Consider the following 16,530-nt stretch of genomic DNA (forward strand, 5'->3'; position numbering starts at 1 on the left):
GGGCAGGCTACGCGTACATTCCCTTGGCTTCCGGCGGAAGTAACAACGCATCCTGCGCTTCAACCATAGAGCGGCTAGTCCGCTCTAGCCTTCCGACGGTTGCTCTCTCTGGTATGCTGGGAGGCTTGGCGGGGCGGGCTTGAGCGCTTGCCGAGACGGATTCCTTTTGGATACCATGGCGCCTCCGAAAGGTGAGTGAGAAGCAGCCTGCCGCCGCTTTCCCCGTTATGCGTAAATGGAACAGTCCGTTCTACTGAAGCAAATAGCCAGGCGTCGTCCAGTTACTTGGAAGGCGGGGGGGGGGATGTGAAGTGGGGCGGGGGGCAGTTTGGAGACCTTCTGCCTGAAAAGGCGAGCGCGGAGGTGGCTGGCTCCGGGGGTAACAAAACCGGCCCGGCTGCCTGGCAGCTCTGCTGGGAAGCGGCTGTCGCTCAGCGTCTCTCTCTGCTCTTGTGTCAAGCAGGCGAAATAGTAGAAGGTCCCTCGATGGAAGATAATGCTCCCTCCCCTTCCTGCTCCTCTTTAAAGACATGGCAGGTCGGGGTCTCGCCAGGATTTGGGGAGGGGGGGCTGAACCCCAAATGTTAATTATAACGAGTTTCCGCTCCCCATTCCCTCTCCTTCAGGTTGCTTAGGCGAAAGAATAGCCCCCCTTGAACCTCCCTTCCAGCATGGAAATAATTGCTGACTTTGTCTGTGAACAAAGACTTGGAAACCTTTAAACAGCCGCGTCTGGCATCATCTTCTCCTGCAAACGGTGTACGATGATGCTCTTGTGTCATTCACTTGGCAACGTATTGTAATGGCTGTTCTGGACCCTGGTCCAGAAGGCAAGCTCTTCCTCTAGATCCATGTGTACAGTGGTACCTCAGGTTACATACGCTTCAGGTTACATACGCTTCAGGTTACAGCCTCCGCTAACCCAGAAATAGTGCTTCAGGTTAAGAACTTTGCTTCAGGATGAGAACAAAAATCGTGCTCCGGTGGCGCGGCAGCAGCAGGAGGCGGTCCCATTAGCTAAAGTGGTGCTTCAGGTAAAGAACAGTTTCAGGTTAAGAACTGACTTCCAGAACGAATTAAGTACTTAGGTCGGAGCTAGACATTACAAACTGAAGGCCTTTGCAGATGACTTAGTTTTGACTTTGCAAGAGCCAGACACTAGTACCAAAAGAGTTTTAGAATTAATCCAAATATTTGGTCGGGTCGCAGGATTTAAACTGAATAAACAAAAAACCAAGGTACTGGGAAAAAAATTAACAAATGTTGAAAGAGAGAGATTCCAAGAGGAAACTGGATTAACAGTGGCAAAGAGAGTAAAATACCTGGGGATTAACATGACATCTAAGAATGTAAACTTATTTAAAGACAATTATGATAAGTGCTGGACAGAGATAAAGAAAGATCTAGAAATATGGTCGAACCTGAAGCTTTCCTTGTTAGGTCGAATTGCAGTGATTAAAATGAATGTATTGCCTAGAATGCTATTTTTGTTTCAGACATTACAAATTGTTGACAAACTGGACTGCTTTAAGAAGTGGCAGAAAGATATATCTAAATTTGTCTGGCAGGGCAAAAAGCCCAGAATAAAGTTTAAGATACTTACTGATTCTAAAGAAAGAGGGGGGTTTGCCCTGCCGGACTTAAGACTGTACTATGAATCGGCAGCTTTCTGCTGGTTAAAAGACTGGCTACTTCTTGAAAATGCAGACATTTTAGACTTGGAAGGATTCGATAACAGCTTCGGTTGGCATGCATATATTTGGTATGACAAGGTTAAAGTATATAAGGGTTTTAAAAATCATATTGTCAGGAAAGCACTGTATAATGTTTGGACTTGATATAAGGATCTATTGGAAAATAAAACTCCCAGGTGGCTTTCACCAATGGAGGCCAAGGAGATAAAGAAAATTAATATGAGAACTAATTGGCCAAAATATTCTGAAATCTTAGAACAAGAAGGTGGTGAACTTAAATTACAAAGTTTGGAGAAAATAAAGTCCAAGGTAAGAGATTGGCTCCATTATTTTCAAATAATGGAGGTTTATAAACAAGACAGGAAAATTGGTTTCCAGGTGGAGAAATCAAAACTAGAAACAGAACTGTTAGAACCCAATACTAAGAACTTATCGAGAATGTATAACTTGCTGTTGAAGTGGAATACAATAGAGGAGACAGTGAAACCAGCTATGATTAGATGGGCACAGGATATGGGTCATGACATTATGTTTGCTGACTGGGAGCAGTTATGGACCACAGGTATTAAATTTACGGCATGTAATGCCTTAAGAGAAAACATTATGAAAATGATTTACAGGTGGTACATGACCCCAGTCAAGCTTGCGAAGATTTATCATTTGCCCAATAACAAATGTTGGAAATGTAAAGAGACTGAAGGTACCTTCTTCAACCTTTGGTGGACCTGCCCAAGGATTAAGGCCTTCTGGGAAATGATTTACAACAAGATTAAGAAAGTACTTAAATGCACCTTTTATAAAAAACCAGAGGCATTTCTCCTGGGTATGGTCGGCCAATTGGTGCCGAGGAAGGACAAAAACTTTTTTTTTGTATGCTACCACGGCAGCAAGGATTCTTCTAGCAAAGTATTGGAAGACACAAGAGTTACCCACGCTGGAGGAGTGGCAAGCGAAAGTGATCGACTTTATGGGACTGGCAGAAGTGACTGGCAGAATCCGTGATCAAGAGAAAGAGACTGTGGAGGAAGATTGGAAGAAGTTTAAAATTTATCTTAAGAGTTATTATAAAATTGAGGAGTGCTAAAATGTTAAGGGAAAGGAAGATGTAAAATTACAGCGGTAAATTTTTGTATGATTTAGGGAGAAATTGAAAAGGAGAACAAATTTAAATTTAATTGGTTTAAAGAGTTGCTGAATAATTGTAAAATAAAAAAGGAATGCAAAAAGGGGAAGGTATGGGGAAGTCCGAGAAAGGAGGTTTATGAAAATGAGGTTAAGAAAATATGATTTTATGTGTGTGTATGTATTTTGTTTTTGTTGCATCTGTTTTAAAAAATTGGAAAACTAATAAAAATTTATAAAAAAACAAAACAAAAAAAACAGAACGAATTAAGTACTTAACCCGAGATACCACTGTATTTATTAATCGGTCTGAAATGCTAGGACAGATGTTTTCACATTAGAAAATAAATGCATCCAGGGATACATGAAATTGTAATGCAAGAAGTGGCTTGCCTATCGTGGTGTTAGAAACGTGCTTTCTCCCGTTTCTGAAAAATTGGGCCGAATAGACTTATTTTCGCAAGCACTTTTGTGTGTGTGTTGTCATAAGGATGTTAGATGATCTCTGTTGGATCAGGCCAATGGACCATCTATTCCAACATCTTGTTCTCACAGAGGCCAATCAGATGCCTATGGAAAGCCTGCAGGTAGGACCCAAGGGCGACAGCACTCTTCTCACGATTCCCAGTATGATATTCAGAGGAATAGTGCCTTCTACAGTGGAGGTACAATAGCTAATAGCCATTGATGGGTTTGTCCTCCATGAATTTTCCTGTTCTTTTTTTAAAAAAGCAATCTGATATGGTGACCATCGGGTTACAGACGCTTCAAGTTGCAGACTCTGCTAACCCAGAAATAGTACCTCGGGTTAAGAACTTTGCTTCAGGATGAGAACAGAAATCATGCTCTGGAGGTGTGGCAGCAGTGGGAGGCCCCATTAGCTAAAGGTACCTCAGGTTAAGAACAGTTTCTGGTTAAGAATGGATCTCCAGAATGAATTAAGTTCTTAACCCGAAGTACCACTGTATATGTGCTGCCTGAAGAAGTGCTTTCTTTTGTCTGCCCCGAAGCTTCCAACATTCAGCTTCCTTGGATGGCCCTGGGTTTCTAGGATGAGAGAGGAATCTGCTTTCCCTACACAGTGATAACTGCATCTTTTGCAGATAATTCTGCTGTTTGCATTTAGCTTGATATACACCCGAATTAGGCTGAAGGAAATAGAGTTATATCTCTATCAGGGTGTACTCAGTTTAAATTATTGCAACAGTGCATCTAAAATTGTCCCTTGCAGGGATGTTTACACAGGCAAGGTGATAGTATGAGTAACAGGATTTAGTAATTCCCAGTCATATCATAATGTGGTGTAATGATTCAGGCATTCACTGTTGAGTTAATAAAGAAATAAAAGTTTATACAGATAAAGATAAATTGTTTAATCAACAGTCTGATTCAACTGTAACTATGTTATTTTTGGTGGCCAGAGACTAGATGATGGCTGTTCTACTATACATCTCTCCTATGAAGAATCTGAAGTTCCTTGATTAGTAGCTTCTTATTTGCTGATCCTAAAATCAGCATGTGGAAATAATTTCATTTATTTCTGTTGGCCTTTGGGTTCAAGTAGAGTTATAGGTACCAGATGAGGTACCATTTTGAAAATAGCCTACATTTATCCAGACCAGAGCTTTCCAAACTGTGTGTCGTGACATGTTAGTGTGTCAGCTGCAGTGTGTCACGCAAACACTCCCCACCCCCCTCTCAGGGCTGGAAAGGGGCTAATTTAACCTCCAGTTTGCTAATAAAACTGAATTTACTGTGTCACAAAATGATGCATATCTAAAAAGTGTGCCACCAACATGAAAAGTTTGGAAACCTCTGATCTAGACAGCCAGGAGTAGGATAAAGCACTCTCCTGCACCAGTTTGAAGGACCTTTGAGCCCTGGCCCCACATTCGCTCTTCTGACGGGATGAGCAGGACTACTTTGGCATGCTAATCAATGAATCAATCGGTTAATGCTTATCAATTAAACAATTAATTAAATGTATATCCCTCCGTCCCAAAGGAGCCCAGGGCAAACACACTAGTGATAAACCAATACAGTTAAAAATAAAACAAAACATGTTTAAAACATCCCAAACCAATTAAAAACATCTGAAAGTAGTAACATACTCTCACAGCTAATAATTTCAGAGTTGCCACGAACAGTATCTTTTGGCCATCCTTGGTAAACAGGAACATTTTAAAGTTTCTCCTGAAACTTAATTGTGAAGGAGACAGATGTGCCTCACCAGGGAGGGTGTTCCACGAATGAGGAAACCACCACCAAGAAGGCCCTATCATAAGTCAGTGCCAACAAGGCACCCCCTAGTGGTGGCACCACCAACAAAGTCACCTGCAGGTTTTAGGGTGCAAATCCTTTTAATGGTTAACTGTAATGTTTCTGCAGCAGGCCTGCCATAGCTTTTTGAATATAGAATGCTCCTGTTTTAAAACCTGTTTTCTAAGGACCAAACAGCAAACATAACTTCACTGTAGTTGTCAAGGTGGTTCACGTCTTGTGTCCAATAGAGTGATGCTTTTGTTTTTCAGAAAATGTCAGCTTGCTTTTTAAGTTGTACTGCTTGACGGTGATGACCTCGGTGGCTGCAACGTATACAGTAGCTTTGCGGTACACGAGAACAACAGAAACAGTTTTATACTTTTCAACTACAGCTGTCTGTATTACAGAAGTTATCAAGCTATTCCTAAGTTTGGGCATTTTAGCAAAGTAAGTATAAATGTCGATGAGTAAATTGGAGTGGCGTATTTGCTCTTTTTTCTGATTCTTTTATTTTACTTGTTTTGTTTCTTGCTATGGTTCATGTGGACTGTGTTAGGCTTCTGTGAGCAGGTGGTATCAGAGGAGTCCTTGAAAAGATTGGTTTTGAAACAAGTGAAAACATGCACATTTTAGTTTCCTAATCTCTCTTATGAATAGGTGTCACTGCCTTGAGTTCATTGCTTTGGATAAAGTTCAGAAGTCTGTGTAAATTAAATATGGATGCTTGGCTGGCAGGTTTCTGGGTTGGTGTAGGCAGGAGTCTTCAGAGTCATTCAAGAAGAACTTGTATTCTCACTAAGGTGGCATTTAAGGATTAGAAGCAATCCTCTGAACCATGTTGACCTGTCCTCCCTCAAATATGCCTATGATGTTCTTGAAGGGTTCTCAATCACAGGGCACTTATTACTTCTTGTAGCCTACACAGAAACTATTCAAATGGATTCTACCCCATGCTGGTAACATATGAATAATTGACTCTTTTTTTGTCTTTTAATGGGACCCCAGGTCTGCTGCCTCATATTGTGTAATGGTAGAACTGGCCTTGAGCCTCATGGTGGGATGCTTGGGCACTTTCAGTAATAGTCACTGTTCTTGCTGTATCTTTGAACATGGTACAGTGGTGCAGCCTTGGCTAGGAATTTCTCTAGCCTCTCTGTCTCTCAGAGCCTCAATATTTCCCCAAATCTGAGTTTATAAAGGTTGTTTATGAAACTCTAGCTTATTCAGTAACATGCTCTGCAGCAAGGGGCCCTCCAGCTCCCATAATCCCTGGCCATTGGTCATTCTGGCAGAGGCTGATGGGAGTTGTAGTCCAGCAACAGCTGGAAGGTCACAGGTTTCCCGCTGCTTACTTAAATCATGGTTAAGTGTAGACTGCAAATTGCAAAGTAGAACTTCTGTCCTGAAGTGGGTTTGCTAATCTTGGTCTCGTTCTGTCATGGTGGGTGGGGCCACCCACCTGTCAATTACCTGATGTCACAATGATGGTGCTTTAAAGTGCCCGAGGCTTTGGCTTTACCACCCATCAGCTTTTTGCAGGCACTGGGTGTGTGGGTGAATTCCCCGCAGGGAGCTCAGTAAAGCACAGCCTTATCCAACAAGTGAAGAGTGGTAGAGTCAAAATCTGATTTTTCTTTTGCCAATGCACAATTGGGAACGCATGTTAAGGCTCCCAAATATGAATTGGCAGCTGTGCCTCTATCCGCCCCACACCTGACAACACAGGTCATGTCAGGTATGAGGCAAGCAGGTGAGTGTGGTTTTGGGGAAAACTGCCTCTAAGGCCAAAATTGAATCCCTGGGGGGCAAAGTTTGGCCAATGAGGTAGAAGTTGTCCACCACAGAATATGGGACAGAACCTGGGAGAGAGTTTATTTCTGCAGGCTGATATAACCTCTGGTTTGTGCTAACCCTGGTTGAACATTTTTTCTGAATTCAGCATTTCTCTTGCAGTTGTGTCCCATTCGCTTCCTTTGTAAAGTCAGCTGAGAAGCACACGTTAGAACGGTGGGGGCTGATATGAGGGAGTGTTTAATCCCGGGTGTTCTCTGTGTTCAGAGTGAAGCAATCTTCTCCTTAACACTGCTAGATCCCAGAGTTGAGTCTCAAGGGGCAAAAAGTAGGTCACCAGTTATGAGTATCTTTTCTGAGGCCTGGTTTCAGCTGCATAATCACTTTAGTCACCCTGTAATTATGAGGGCCATATGAAAAAAAATGACATTTCATGCTGTGCTGACTCCAAATACATAATTACTATCCTATCAAATTCAGAAATGACATAGATTCTTGAAATTGGGTCCCAGGAAAGCCCAACTTCCCTGGCAGGTATAATTTAAACAAGCAAGTCACAAGCAATGGCTTGGACTTTTAAAATATAGAGATAGCATTGACACGAAGAGGCTGTCCTCATTTTCGTCACAGGAGGTAGATTTAAGGAGAAACAGCTTTCTTGCTGTTTCACAATATATGGTGACACGTCATACTGTACTGGATTTTGTGAGATTGTGTATTTTGCAATTTTCCTGTACATACGTGTATGTACAATGGCCATGTACAGGCTCTTTTACTTTTGTTCTCCCAGATCTCTGGTTCTCATACAGGGGTAATTTCACATGCACAGGAGTAAAGACAGTGTTCCTCTGCCTCCCCGCCCTGTTTTTGTTTTGTTTTGTTTGTTTGTTTGTTTGTTTTTTGCATACACTACGAAATCACGGAGGCGGATAAAATGCATTTGTGAAGCTGTTCCTTTTTGCAGCAGGAACAGGACTGCTGACATCTCAGGTGGCTAAAATTAGGCCATCAAAGTGGTGTACTGTATAAGATAAAAATCCTGAGATTCACCTAATGTAGAGTTGCTGTATGTCCGGAATTTCCCGGACATAGCCAGTATTTGGGCCTCATAAACAGTGTCCAGGCAGAAATCACTTAAATGTCTGGGAAAATCCAGACGTAAGGCAGCCTATGTCAGAAGTATAGATTTTGGCAAATTTCATTTATAACAATAATAAAAAATTTCATTTTTATAAAAAGCTCAATAACTTTGCCAAAAAAAGCTCACTTTTTGAAATATGGCAACCCTACCTGTCCACAACAGAGGACAGCTGCACAGCGTCTGCTGTTTTTATGGTGCCTTGAAATGGTATGTAAAGGGTGATACATAAATTTAATTAATTAAGTACTTTAAAAATCTGCCTTACTGCAACATTTAGAGGAAGTTTTAAAACCAACCAACCCAACCAAATGTTGTCTTCATTTCAGCACTGCCAACTGGAATGTCTGGTTTGTATTCTGTCACCGTCACGGCGGTTACAGTCTTTGTTTGCCTTGCGGAAGGAGGAAGAATGTGGATCTTAAGCTTTCCAGGAAACGCAGCACAACTCTCCTTCCTCTAGTTGGCTTCTGCTTTTCTCTTTTTTTGGAGGGCCTCAAGATTGATACAGGATAGGAAGCGGGTGTTGTTGACTAGCTCATCCTGGCAGCTGAGAGGTTGTGGGGCTAGGCCTCTGTTGGGCTCTTTCAGGATTGTTCTTGTTCTGCTGTACTGTTGTCAAGCAGCTACAGTCATATTTGTGCTCAGAACTTCTTCTTTTTAAAATGTTTTCCAGAGAGACTGGAAGCCCGGGTAGACTATTGACATCTTTAAAAGAAAATGTCTTGGGCAGCCCTAAAGAGCTACTCAAATTAAGCGTTCCATCTCTTGTCTATGCCATCCAGAACAACATGGCTTTCCTGGCTCTTAGCAATTTGGATGCAGCCGTTTACCAGGTAATGGTTGATGTTTGGAAGCTAGATGCAGCCTCCCTAACCCTTACCAGGCCACACTCCTCATTGGTCCTGCTTTGTAGCCACTGTGAGTGTTCTTTCCTGCTTAGAACGAGCCCTGGAACTCTGACCACTCTTTGTGCTTGTCTGGGAGAGAGAGATTTTAATGTGCCTGGAAACACACCTACAGTACAAAGCTGAAATTAGCATTCCATCAATCAATCTTTATTGCGGTCATAGTCCAGGCAATAGAAAGAAATTAACATTAGTTTCTATGCCCACTGGCATGTGGCCCCTGAAGCATTGTCCAGAGTGGGCTGTGGCCCTCAGGCTGGCAAATGTTCCCCATCCCTGAGCTATGATGGATGAGCTCATGCAAGTGTGCCCATCAACTGGCATCTGCAACATCAAGCAACAGGTTGTGCGTGTGAAACAGCTATCACAAACAGAACACCCCAAACAGAACTCCTACATTGTCTGATAGGAATTCAGGCGCAGTATCTTTTCAGTGGAAAATGGTTCACACTTTCAGCTGCAAGTCACGGAAGGGAAAAGTCATCCTGTGCGTGTAACTCTTTTCTGAGAGGAAGGGGATTGTTCACCAAGAAAGATCCTGCCATGAGCATAACATTCCTTACATGAACCAAGTAATGATGTTGGATGCAAACCAATATGCTTAGAACATGGGTATAATAAAATCATAGAATCATAGAGTTGGAAGGGACCCCAAGGGTCATCTAGTCCACCACCCTCTACAATGCAGGAATCTCAACTAAAGATTCCAATCTCTGCTTAGAAACCTCAAAGGAAAAGAATGGCAGATGAAGATAATGGACTTTTCGGAGCTAGCCGACCTGACCGGAAGAGTCCGCGACCAGAATGAGGAGGAGTACCAGGAAGAATGGATGAAATTTAATCATTATTTAGTTAAATACGTCAAGTTAAACTAATTGGAAAAAGCTTGCAGTTACCAGTTAGGCTTAGGATTTAAATAAGTAATGTGATGAATTATTATGTTTAATACTGAATTGGGAAGAAAGACTGATGTTAAGTGATTAAGAGTTCAAGAACCTTGATTGGAAAACCGTTAAAATGATGTGCATTGAAATCCAACTAGGGGGATACAAGGAAGTCACTTAACAATGTTAAGAAGATTAGTTTTAATAAAGATATGATTTATGTTTGTGTATTTGTTAGTGTGCTTTTTTAATTTTGTGAAAACCCAATAATTTTTTTTAAAAAAAATAAAAAATAGAAACCTCAAAGGAAGGAGAGTCCACAACCTCCCAAGGGAGTCCATTCCATTGTCAAACAGCTTTTACTGTCAGAAAGTTCTTTCTGATGTTTCATTGTATTACATTGTTGTTATAATGGTTGTGTTATATTGTTGTTATTAAATAAAGCAGGTTAGATATTAAACAGATTGTCTTTCTGCCCTTTTCCTAATACCTTGCCCATAGCTAAATGAAACATGCCCTTTCTTTCTGGCTTCCTAGGTGACCTATCAGTTAAAGATCCCATGTACTGCTTTATGTACAGTCTTGATGCTGAACCGCTCTCTCAGCAAACTGCAGTGGTTCTCAGTCTTTATGTTGTGTGGTGGAGTCACGCTTGTTCAGTGGAAGCCAGCTCAAGCCACAAAAGTCCAGGTAAAGTTGATCACTGGGAGCCTTTCTCCATACCTGCTTTCTGAAATAAGTTTCTTGTGCATTAAGTTGCATAATCTTACCCTAAGGGCGTTGTGAAAGAGTATACTCCGGGGGTGGAGTAATTGCAGCCCTCCTGATGTTTCTCTACTGCAGCCTCCATCTTAATCAGGATGTCCTTTCCACACTGTAGGAATTGGGCCTTCTGTGTGTTGGCATCTGCCTTTCGGAAGCCCCTCCCTTTGAACATGAGACAGGCACTGTCTGTTGCCTTTTTGATGCCTTCTGGCCTTCAACAAGTTGAGACCTTTCCCAGTCCGCATCTGTATTGGAACCATTTTTAAGATGTTCTTCAGATTTTGTTTTTTCACTGTTTTAGCACTTGTTTACCACCTTACGGTCCTCTGGGAGAAAGGATAGTATATAAATGTAAGTTAAGTAAGTAAGTAAGTAAGTGAATGAATGAACGAATGTCCTCATTGCATTTCAAGAATTAGCTAAGATGTGGTATCCTCAGCGGCTGGTTGAATTAGCAGGAGAGGAAAGGAAGGAGAAGCTCTGTGGAGTGATGACCACCTGTGCTACATTGGCTCCCACCCTCTTTTCCCCAGAGACAACTGAGCACACTGAAAGTCAAATTCTGTAGTGCTACTTGCATAGCACTGGCAGATGTTGCCAGGTGGCCTAAGTCATCTTTTGTTGTTGTAGTAAATGAACGATCTGGCTTGACTTCTGGAAGTGACTGCAGCTATAAATAAACTTCCTCTGTTTTTATTTGTTCTTTAGATGGAGCAGAGCCCATTGATAGGCTTCGGTGCAATAGCCATTGCTGTTTTATGTTCAGGATTTGCAGGTAAAATCTTGTAGTTAAAGTTATCTTCAAGTAGCAGGCATTTATCTGTGACTGTGGCTAGTCCAACAGCGAAGGCCCCCTCTTACTTTACCTTGCCAGCTCAGAAAACACCATAGCACAGCTCCTTCCCATCCTTCTCAGGTAACATGGGAGAAGCTCTGGGAAGTGTCTTGGGTCACATCCACACCATACATTTAAAGCACTCTTATACCACTTTTGGGATGCGGGTGGCGCTGTGGTGTAAACCACTGAGCCTTGACGATCGGAAGGTCAGCAGTTTGAATCCCCATGACAGGGTGAGCTCCTGTTGTTTAGTCCCAGCTCCTGCCAACCTAGCAGTTTGAAAGCACGTCAAAGTGCAAGTAGATAAATACAAACTCTGGCGGGAAGGTAAACAGTGTTTCCGTGCGTTGCTCTGGTTTCACGAGAAGCGGGTTAGTCATGCTGCCCACATGACCCAGAAAAACTGTCTGCGGACAAACGCTGGCTTCCTCGGCCAGTAAAGCGAGATGAGCGCTGCAACCCGAGAGTCGTTTGTGACTGGACTTAACTGTCAGGGGTCCTTTACCTTTTTATACCACTTTAGCGGCCATTGCTTCCCAAAAGAATCCTGAGGACTGTAAGATGTTTGTTGTGCAGCTACAATTCCCAGCACCCTGAACAAACCCAGTGCCCAGGAGCCTTTGGGGGAAACCAAAACTGTTAAGAGTGGTGTAAGAGTGCTTTAAGTGTACAGTGGTACCTCGGGTTACATACGCTTCAGGTTACAGACTCCGCTAACCCAGAAGTAGTACCTCGGGTTAAGAACTTTGCTTCAGGATGAGAACAGAAATTGTGCTGTGGCAGCAGCAGGTGGCCCCATTAGCTAAAGTGGTGCTTCAGGTTAAGAACACTTTCAGGTTAAGAACAGACCTCCGGAACGAATTAAGTACTTAACCTGAGGTACCACTGTACATTGTATATGTGACCTATGTCGTAGCTCAGGTCTGCCCAGCCTAGTAGGTCTCTTTTGTAAGACAACTCCTATCATCTCTGAACATTAGCTCTACCTGTTAGGGCGAATGGGACTCAGGTGACAACACCTGTTGGAGGGCATCAGGTTGGGGAGGGCTGCTGTAGCTGTTCCCCACCTCAGCATCACCTCCCACAAACTTGTACGGTCGGAAGATGGTGCAAGTTGACCCTGGGTTTCTTATCTCTGTGGTGTGCGGTAAATTACCTAAATCAAAATTTAATATATGGCAGGAGCTGTACATTGTTTCATCTCTCCCTTCCCTTCCCTTCCAGGGGTATATTTTGAGAAAGTGCTAAAGAGTTCGGATACATCTTTATGGGTCAGGAACATTCAGTTGTACCTCTCTGGGATTGTAGTGACCTTGGTTGGTGTCTACATGTCTGATGGCGTTAACGTAATGGAAAAGGGCTTCTTTTATGGCTATACCCGTTACGTCTGGTTTGTCATCTGTAAGTATCCGATTGCCTTTTATCTTCAGTTCTACTTTTTTCTTCTTCAAGCTGGGGCCAGGGGTATATGAGATCAGCTTGGGGAACATATGGGGCAGAGACATCACTGAGCACAGCAAATTAAATTCACAGTGGTCTACTGTCCTGCAGGAAATAATTCCGAAGCATGTGCTTTCCAGGGGTGTCTGAATATTGGCAAGAACTTAAGAATCATGGGGTGACTATCAGCTAGACTGCATGAAAGGGATTAGGGATACAGGAAGAGACAGGCCTTATTTCCTGGGTTAGAGAGAAATAAGTATTCAAGGTTAAGACTAACTGTTGTGCTGGCTTTCCAAAGGGACGTTGGGAAGCATAATAAATGGAGGCCATGTCAGGTAGGGCAGGTTAGTCACACTGGTTCCATTCAGAGAATAAGCCAAGATGTAAACATTTCCTTGATATGCAGACCCCTCACCTGTGCAGAAATCAAACCAGGACATTGCTAACCATCATTTCCTATTTTGTCTGAAGTCCAAAACTTGAGTTACAAGCTTCGGAACAAGCCAGGATCCTAAACCAACTCCAATCCATGGTTAAGGTTCTGAAGCACAGTTTCCCAGTTTGGACATGGGGAACTGTCATTAATTGGACACTTCCTGGTTTGATTGGCTGTGCCATGTACAAGTGTCAGTGTGTATAGGAAAAAAGTCTTGTTTGGATCTTAGTGTAGACTTTGATCTCGCCCATCCTTGCTTCCTGCTGTTGTATGTTGCTGAATCGTCTGTTTATGTTTCCATATTGAACAGACTGGAATTAAAAGTTCTCTTGCGGCCCGTACTTGAGACAAGCACCAGCAAATATGGGCTCTAGATGTGCTGTGTTGAATCTTGCTGGCTGATGTCCAAGGATAGCCATACTCAAGAGCAGATCCATTTAAATCCATTGACTTTGTTACTTAGGTATTGTCCCATGACATTTAGGTCAGTCTTGTAGGGATGTAAACAGCATTGCTGGTGCAAGCTAATAGGTATAGACTAATACCAGGTTAGGTGTCCCATGAGACAAGGGTATGCCATACTGGAACACAAATTTATTCCCCTAATGAGGTTGTGATACATGTCCCAAATGGACAGTATCTTCCATCCTTCAAAAGTTTTGCTATAAAAGGTATTTTCTTATTTGTTTCTTTGAACCCATATGGTAAGAAAAAGATGCCAGACACTTCATTAACAGGGATATATCCTTTTGCTGTCTAGTCCTTTCCAGCGTTGGAGGTCTCTACACTTCAGTTGTTGTTAAGTACACCGACAACATTATGAAAGGTTTTTCTGCAGCTGCTGCCATCGTTCTCTCAACCGTTGCCTCGGTCCTCCTCTTTGGCTTACAGATAAGTACGTTGCTTTTGGCCATTGTCCACAATCCTAGGTGACGCTCCTTTGGTGCGGGCTTGAATAACTGTTGTCAGCTAATTGTATTATTGTATAATATTATAATCTGATGTTGTCGGCCCACAAACAAATTAGCAAGGGTTAACATTTCAAAGCTGACAGCATCTACTATTATTGCCAGATGGGATGAAGCTTAAAGGTGAATTTAAATATGAAGTACACAGCAATCTGATAAAAAGTATTCTAGAGTTTCTGTTTGGATCAGTGTGCTTTATGTTTTTCCCTTTAGCCATCACCTTCTCTCTCGGTGCCCTCCTTGTATGCATCTCAATATACCTGTATGGACTGCCTCGACAAGACACCACAAAAATCCATCCAGCAGAAGCAAAAGGGTCAAAAGAAAATCTTATTAGTGTGTGATGTTTTGCATCATGAAGAATAGAAAAAGACAATCTAAAGACTTGACATGAGTGTTTGTTCCCTTCTTTTTCTTTTTTTTAAAAAAGCCTTAAACTGGTAATGCAAGATTGTTTGAACTAAACGTGAAGTAACTCATTAATGAAATGAAGGATTACACTGGAGCATGGAAACTTCACTAAATTGTTAAGCACTGCTTTTCGTGTTGGACTATGAAGAGTCTGTTCACCAAGAAGAATGAAGAAATTGAATGTGCAGTTTTTAAATATATATATATATAGTATATAAAATAAAGGGGAATGCCATTGGAATTCACTTTGATGAAACATGTATAATAGGGATTCTCTTCACGTGTTCTTGTAAGGAAAGGTGCTACATTTACTAACTAAATTGTTGATTCAGTCTTAAAATATCTCAGTCAGATTCTCAAACACACAGTACAACATATCCCAGTACAGTGGTACCTCGGGTTACATATGCTTCAGGTTACAGACTCCGCTAACCCAGAAATAGTGCTTCAGGTTAAGAACTTTGCTTCAGGCTGAGAACAGAAATCTTGCTCTGGCGGCACAGCAGCAGCAGGAGGCCCCATTAGCTAAAGCGGTGCTTCAGGTTAAGAACAGTTTCAGGTTAAGAACGGACCTCCAGAACGAATTAAGTACTTAACCCGAGGTACCACTGTATCTGCTTGTGCCTTGGCTTTCATATTGTCATACTGAACTACTCAGATAATCAGCTAGCTGTTGTAGCCAAAATGAAACCAAGATGAGTGTTGTGAGGGGAAGTGGGGTGTGTGGGAACAGAATGCTGTCATCTGATTGTTGAAGTGAACATAGGAGTAGCTGAAATGGATTCTATGTCTTTTAAGCTTTTGATCTGCTGAATCCACTCTGCGAAAGCAGGAAGGAAAAAAATGAAGCTGCTGCTCGTAAGAGGATTTTTTTCTGTTGTAATTGGGTTTTTAATATCATTTTGTATAATACTTATGCTTTTGTTGCACATCTAATATTCTGAGAGTGCTAAATAATTTTTTGTGCAAGTTAGATAGTGCAGAGGCCATTTGGGTTTGAGCCCTTTGTTCTTGCATCAAATAAAACTTAATGGGGGTGGGACAGTATTTAATGCTTCTTAATGTAGTTTTTCATTTTTGTCAACTTAATCCAACACTGAAATTCATGAAGGACAAGTGTTTTGATTTAGGTTTTCTGCAGCTTTGTAAAGATGTAAAGTTGATAATTAAACAATTAGGAGTGTGTAAGCTTCTCAAGTGGAGAAACTAAGACTGGAAAGGAGGTCCTAAATTCTAGACATGGCAATCTAAGGGGCTAGAATCTTAATTTTTACCTTGACATTCATACAGCAAACTAGCGTTCCTTGGGTTATGCTATAAATCCTTTTTGTTCTACGCCAGTAGTCTTAATGCAGTAGTTCTTGTCCAGTTATGCAAGATGGATTGTACAGGGACATGAGGGCTGCTCCTAGACCTTCCCTGTGGCAGACTGCCCAACTCGGCTCTGCTTGAATCAATGTCCTATCAGCGGCTAGGCACTTCCTTCATTTCTTGGCTCTGTTGGGCACTTAAAAAAAGATGGAAAGGTCTTTAGATTTTAAGATTGCTTTATTGTGCACAAGGTACACTGAACTTGCTGTAGCTGTTTTTTGCATTTGCTGTGGGTTTTTGTTTTTTTTACATTTTACTGCGACATTTGTTTTACAAGGACAGCAACCTCCTCCCCACGACATATTTTGAAGAAAGGGGTGAGAATGAAAGGACTAGCTCTTCTCATAAGAATAATACAGACAAAATAATACAATGGCAAGTGGCTAATGCTGTCTGTGTCCAATGATCTCGTCTCTAGGTACTGCTAGACTACAACTCCTTTCATCTCTGATCCATTGTCTGGGGTTGGTGGGAGTCCAAAGACATCTTAAAAGTCCAC

At 42.0% G+C, this 16,530-nt stretch overlaps 1 protein-coding gene across 2 annotated transcripts; it reads left to right on the plus strand.

Annotated features, from left to right (window-relative positions):
- The first annotated feature begins 47 nt into the window (after positions 1-47).
- On the plus strand, positions 48-14,905 carry SLC35A1 (solute carrier family 35 member A1). Of its 2 annotated transcripts, none has more exons than XM_081857373.1 (8): positions 48-191; positions 5,348-5,525; positions 8,684-8,843; positions 10,337-10,489; positions 11,273-11,339; positions 12,627-12,803; positions 14,042-14,176; positions 14,463-14,905. In XM_081857373.1, the coding sequence occupies exons 1-8, from the start codon at positions 176-178 to the stop codon at positions 14,591-14,593; spliced, it is 1,017 nt and encodes a 338-aa protein (XP_081713499.1). In that variant the 5' UTR covers positions 48-175; the 3' UTR covers positions 14,594-14,905. The 2 variants fall into 2 exon arrangements, with proteins under 2 accessions (XP_081713499.1, XP_081713500.1); XM_081857374.1 differs by lacking the exon at positions 48-191 and adding an exon at positions 638-759.
- The last annotated feature ends 1,625 nt before the right edge of the window (positions 14,906-16,530 follow it).

The sequence above is a fragment of the Podarcis erhardii genome (genome assembly GCF_964252035.2).
Source record: "Podarcis erhardii genome assembly, chromosome: 3".
Taxonomy (NCBI): Eukaryota; Metazoa; Chordata; class Lepidosauria; order Squamata; family Lacertidae; genus Podarcis; species Podarcis erhardii.

Excerpts from the sequence above, each read along its gene's own strand:
- SLC35A1 (XM_081857373.1), top strand. Across the intron at positions 5,526-8,683 it reads AGTTTGGGCATTTTAGCAAA|AGAGACTGGAAGCCCGGGTA; the intron begins GTAAGTATAAAT and ends AATGTTTTCCAG. Across the intron at positions 14,177-14,462 it reads CCTCTTTGGCTTACAGATAA|CCATCACCTTCTCTCTCGGT; the intron begins GTACGTTGCTTT and ends TTTTCCCTTTAG.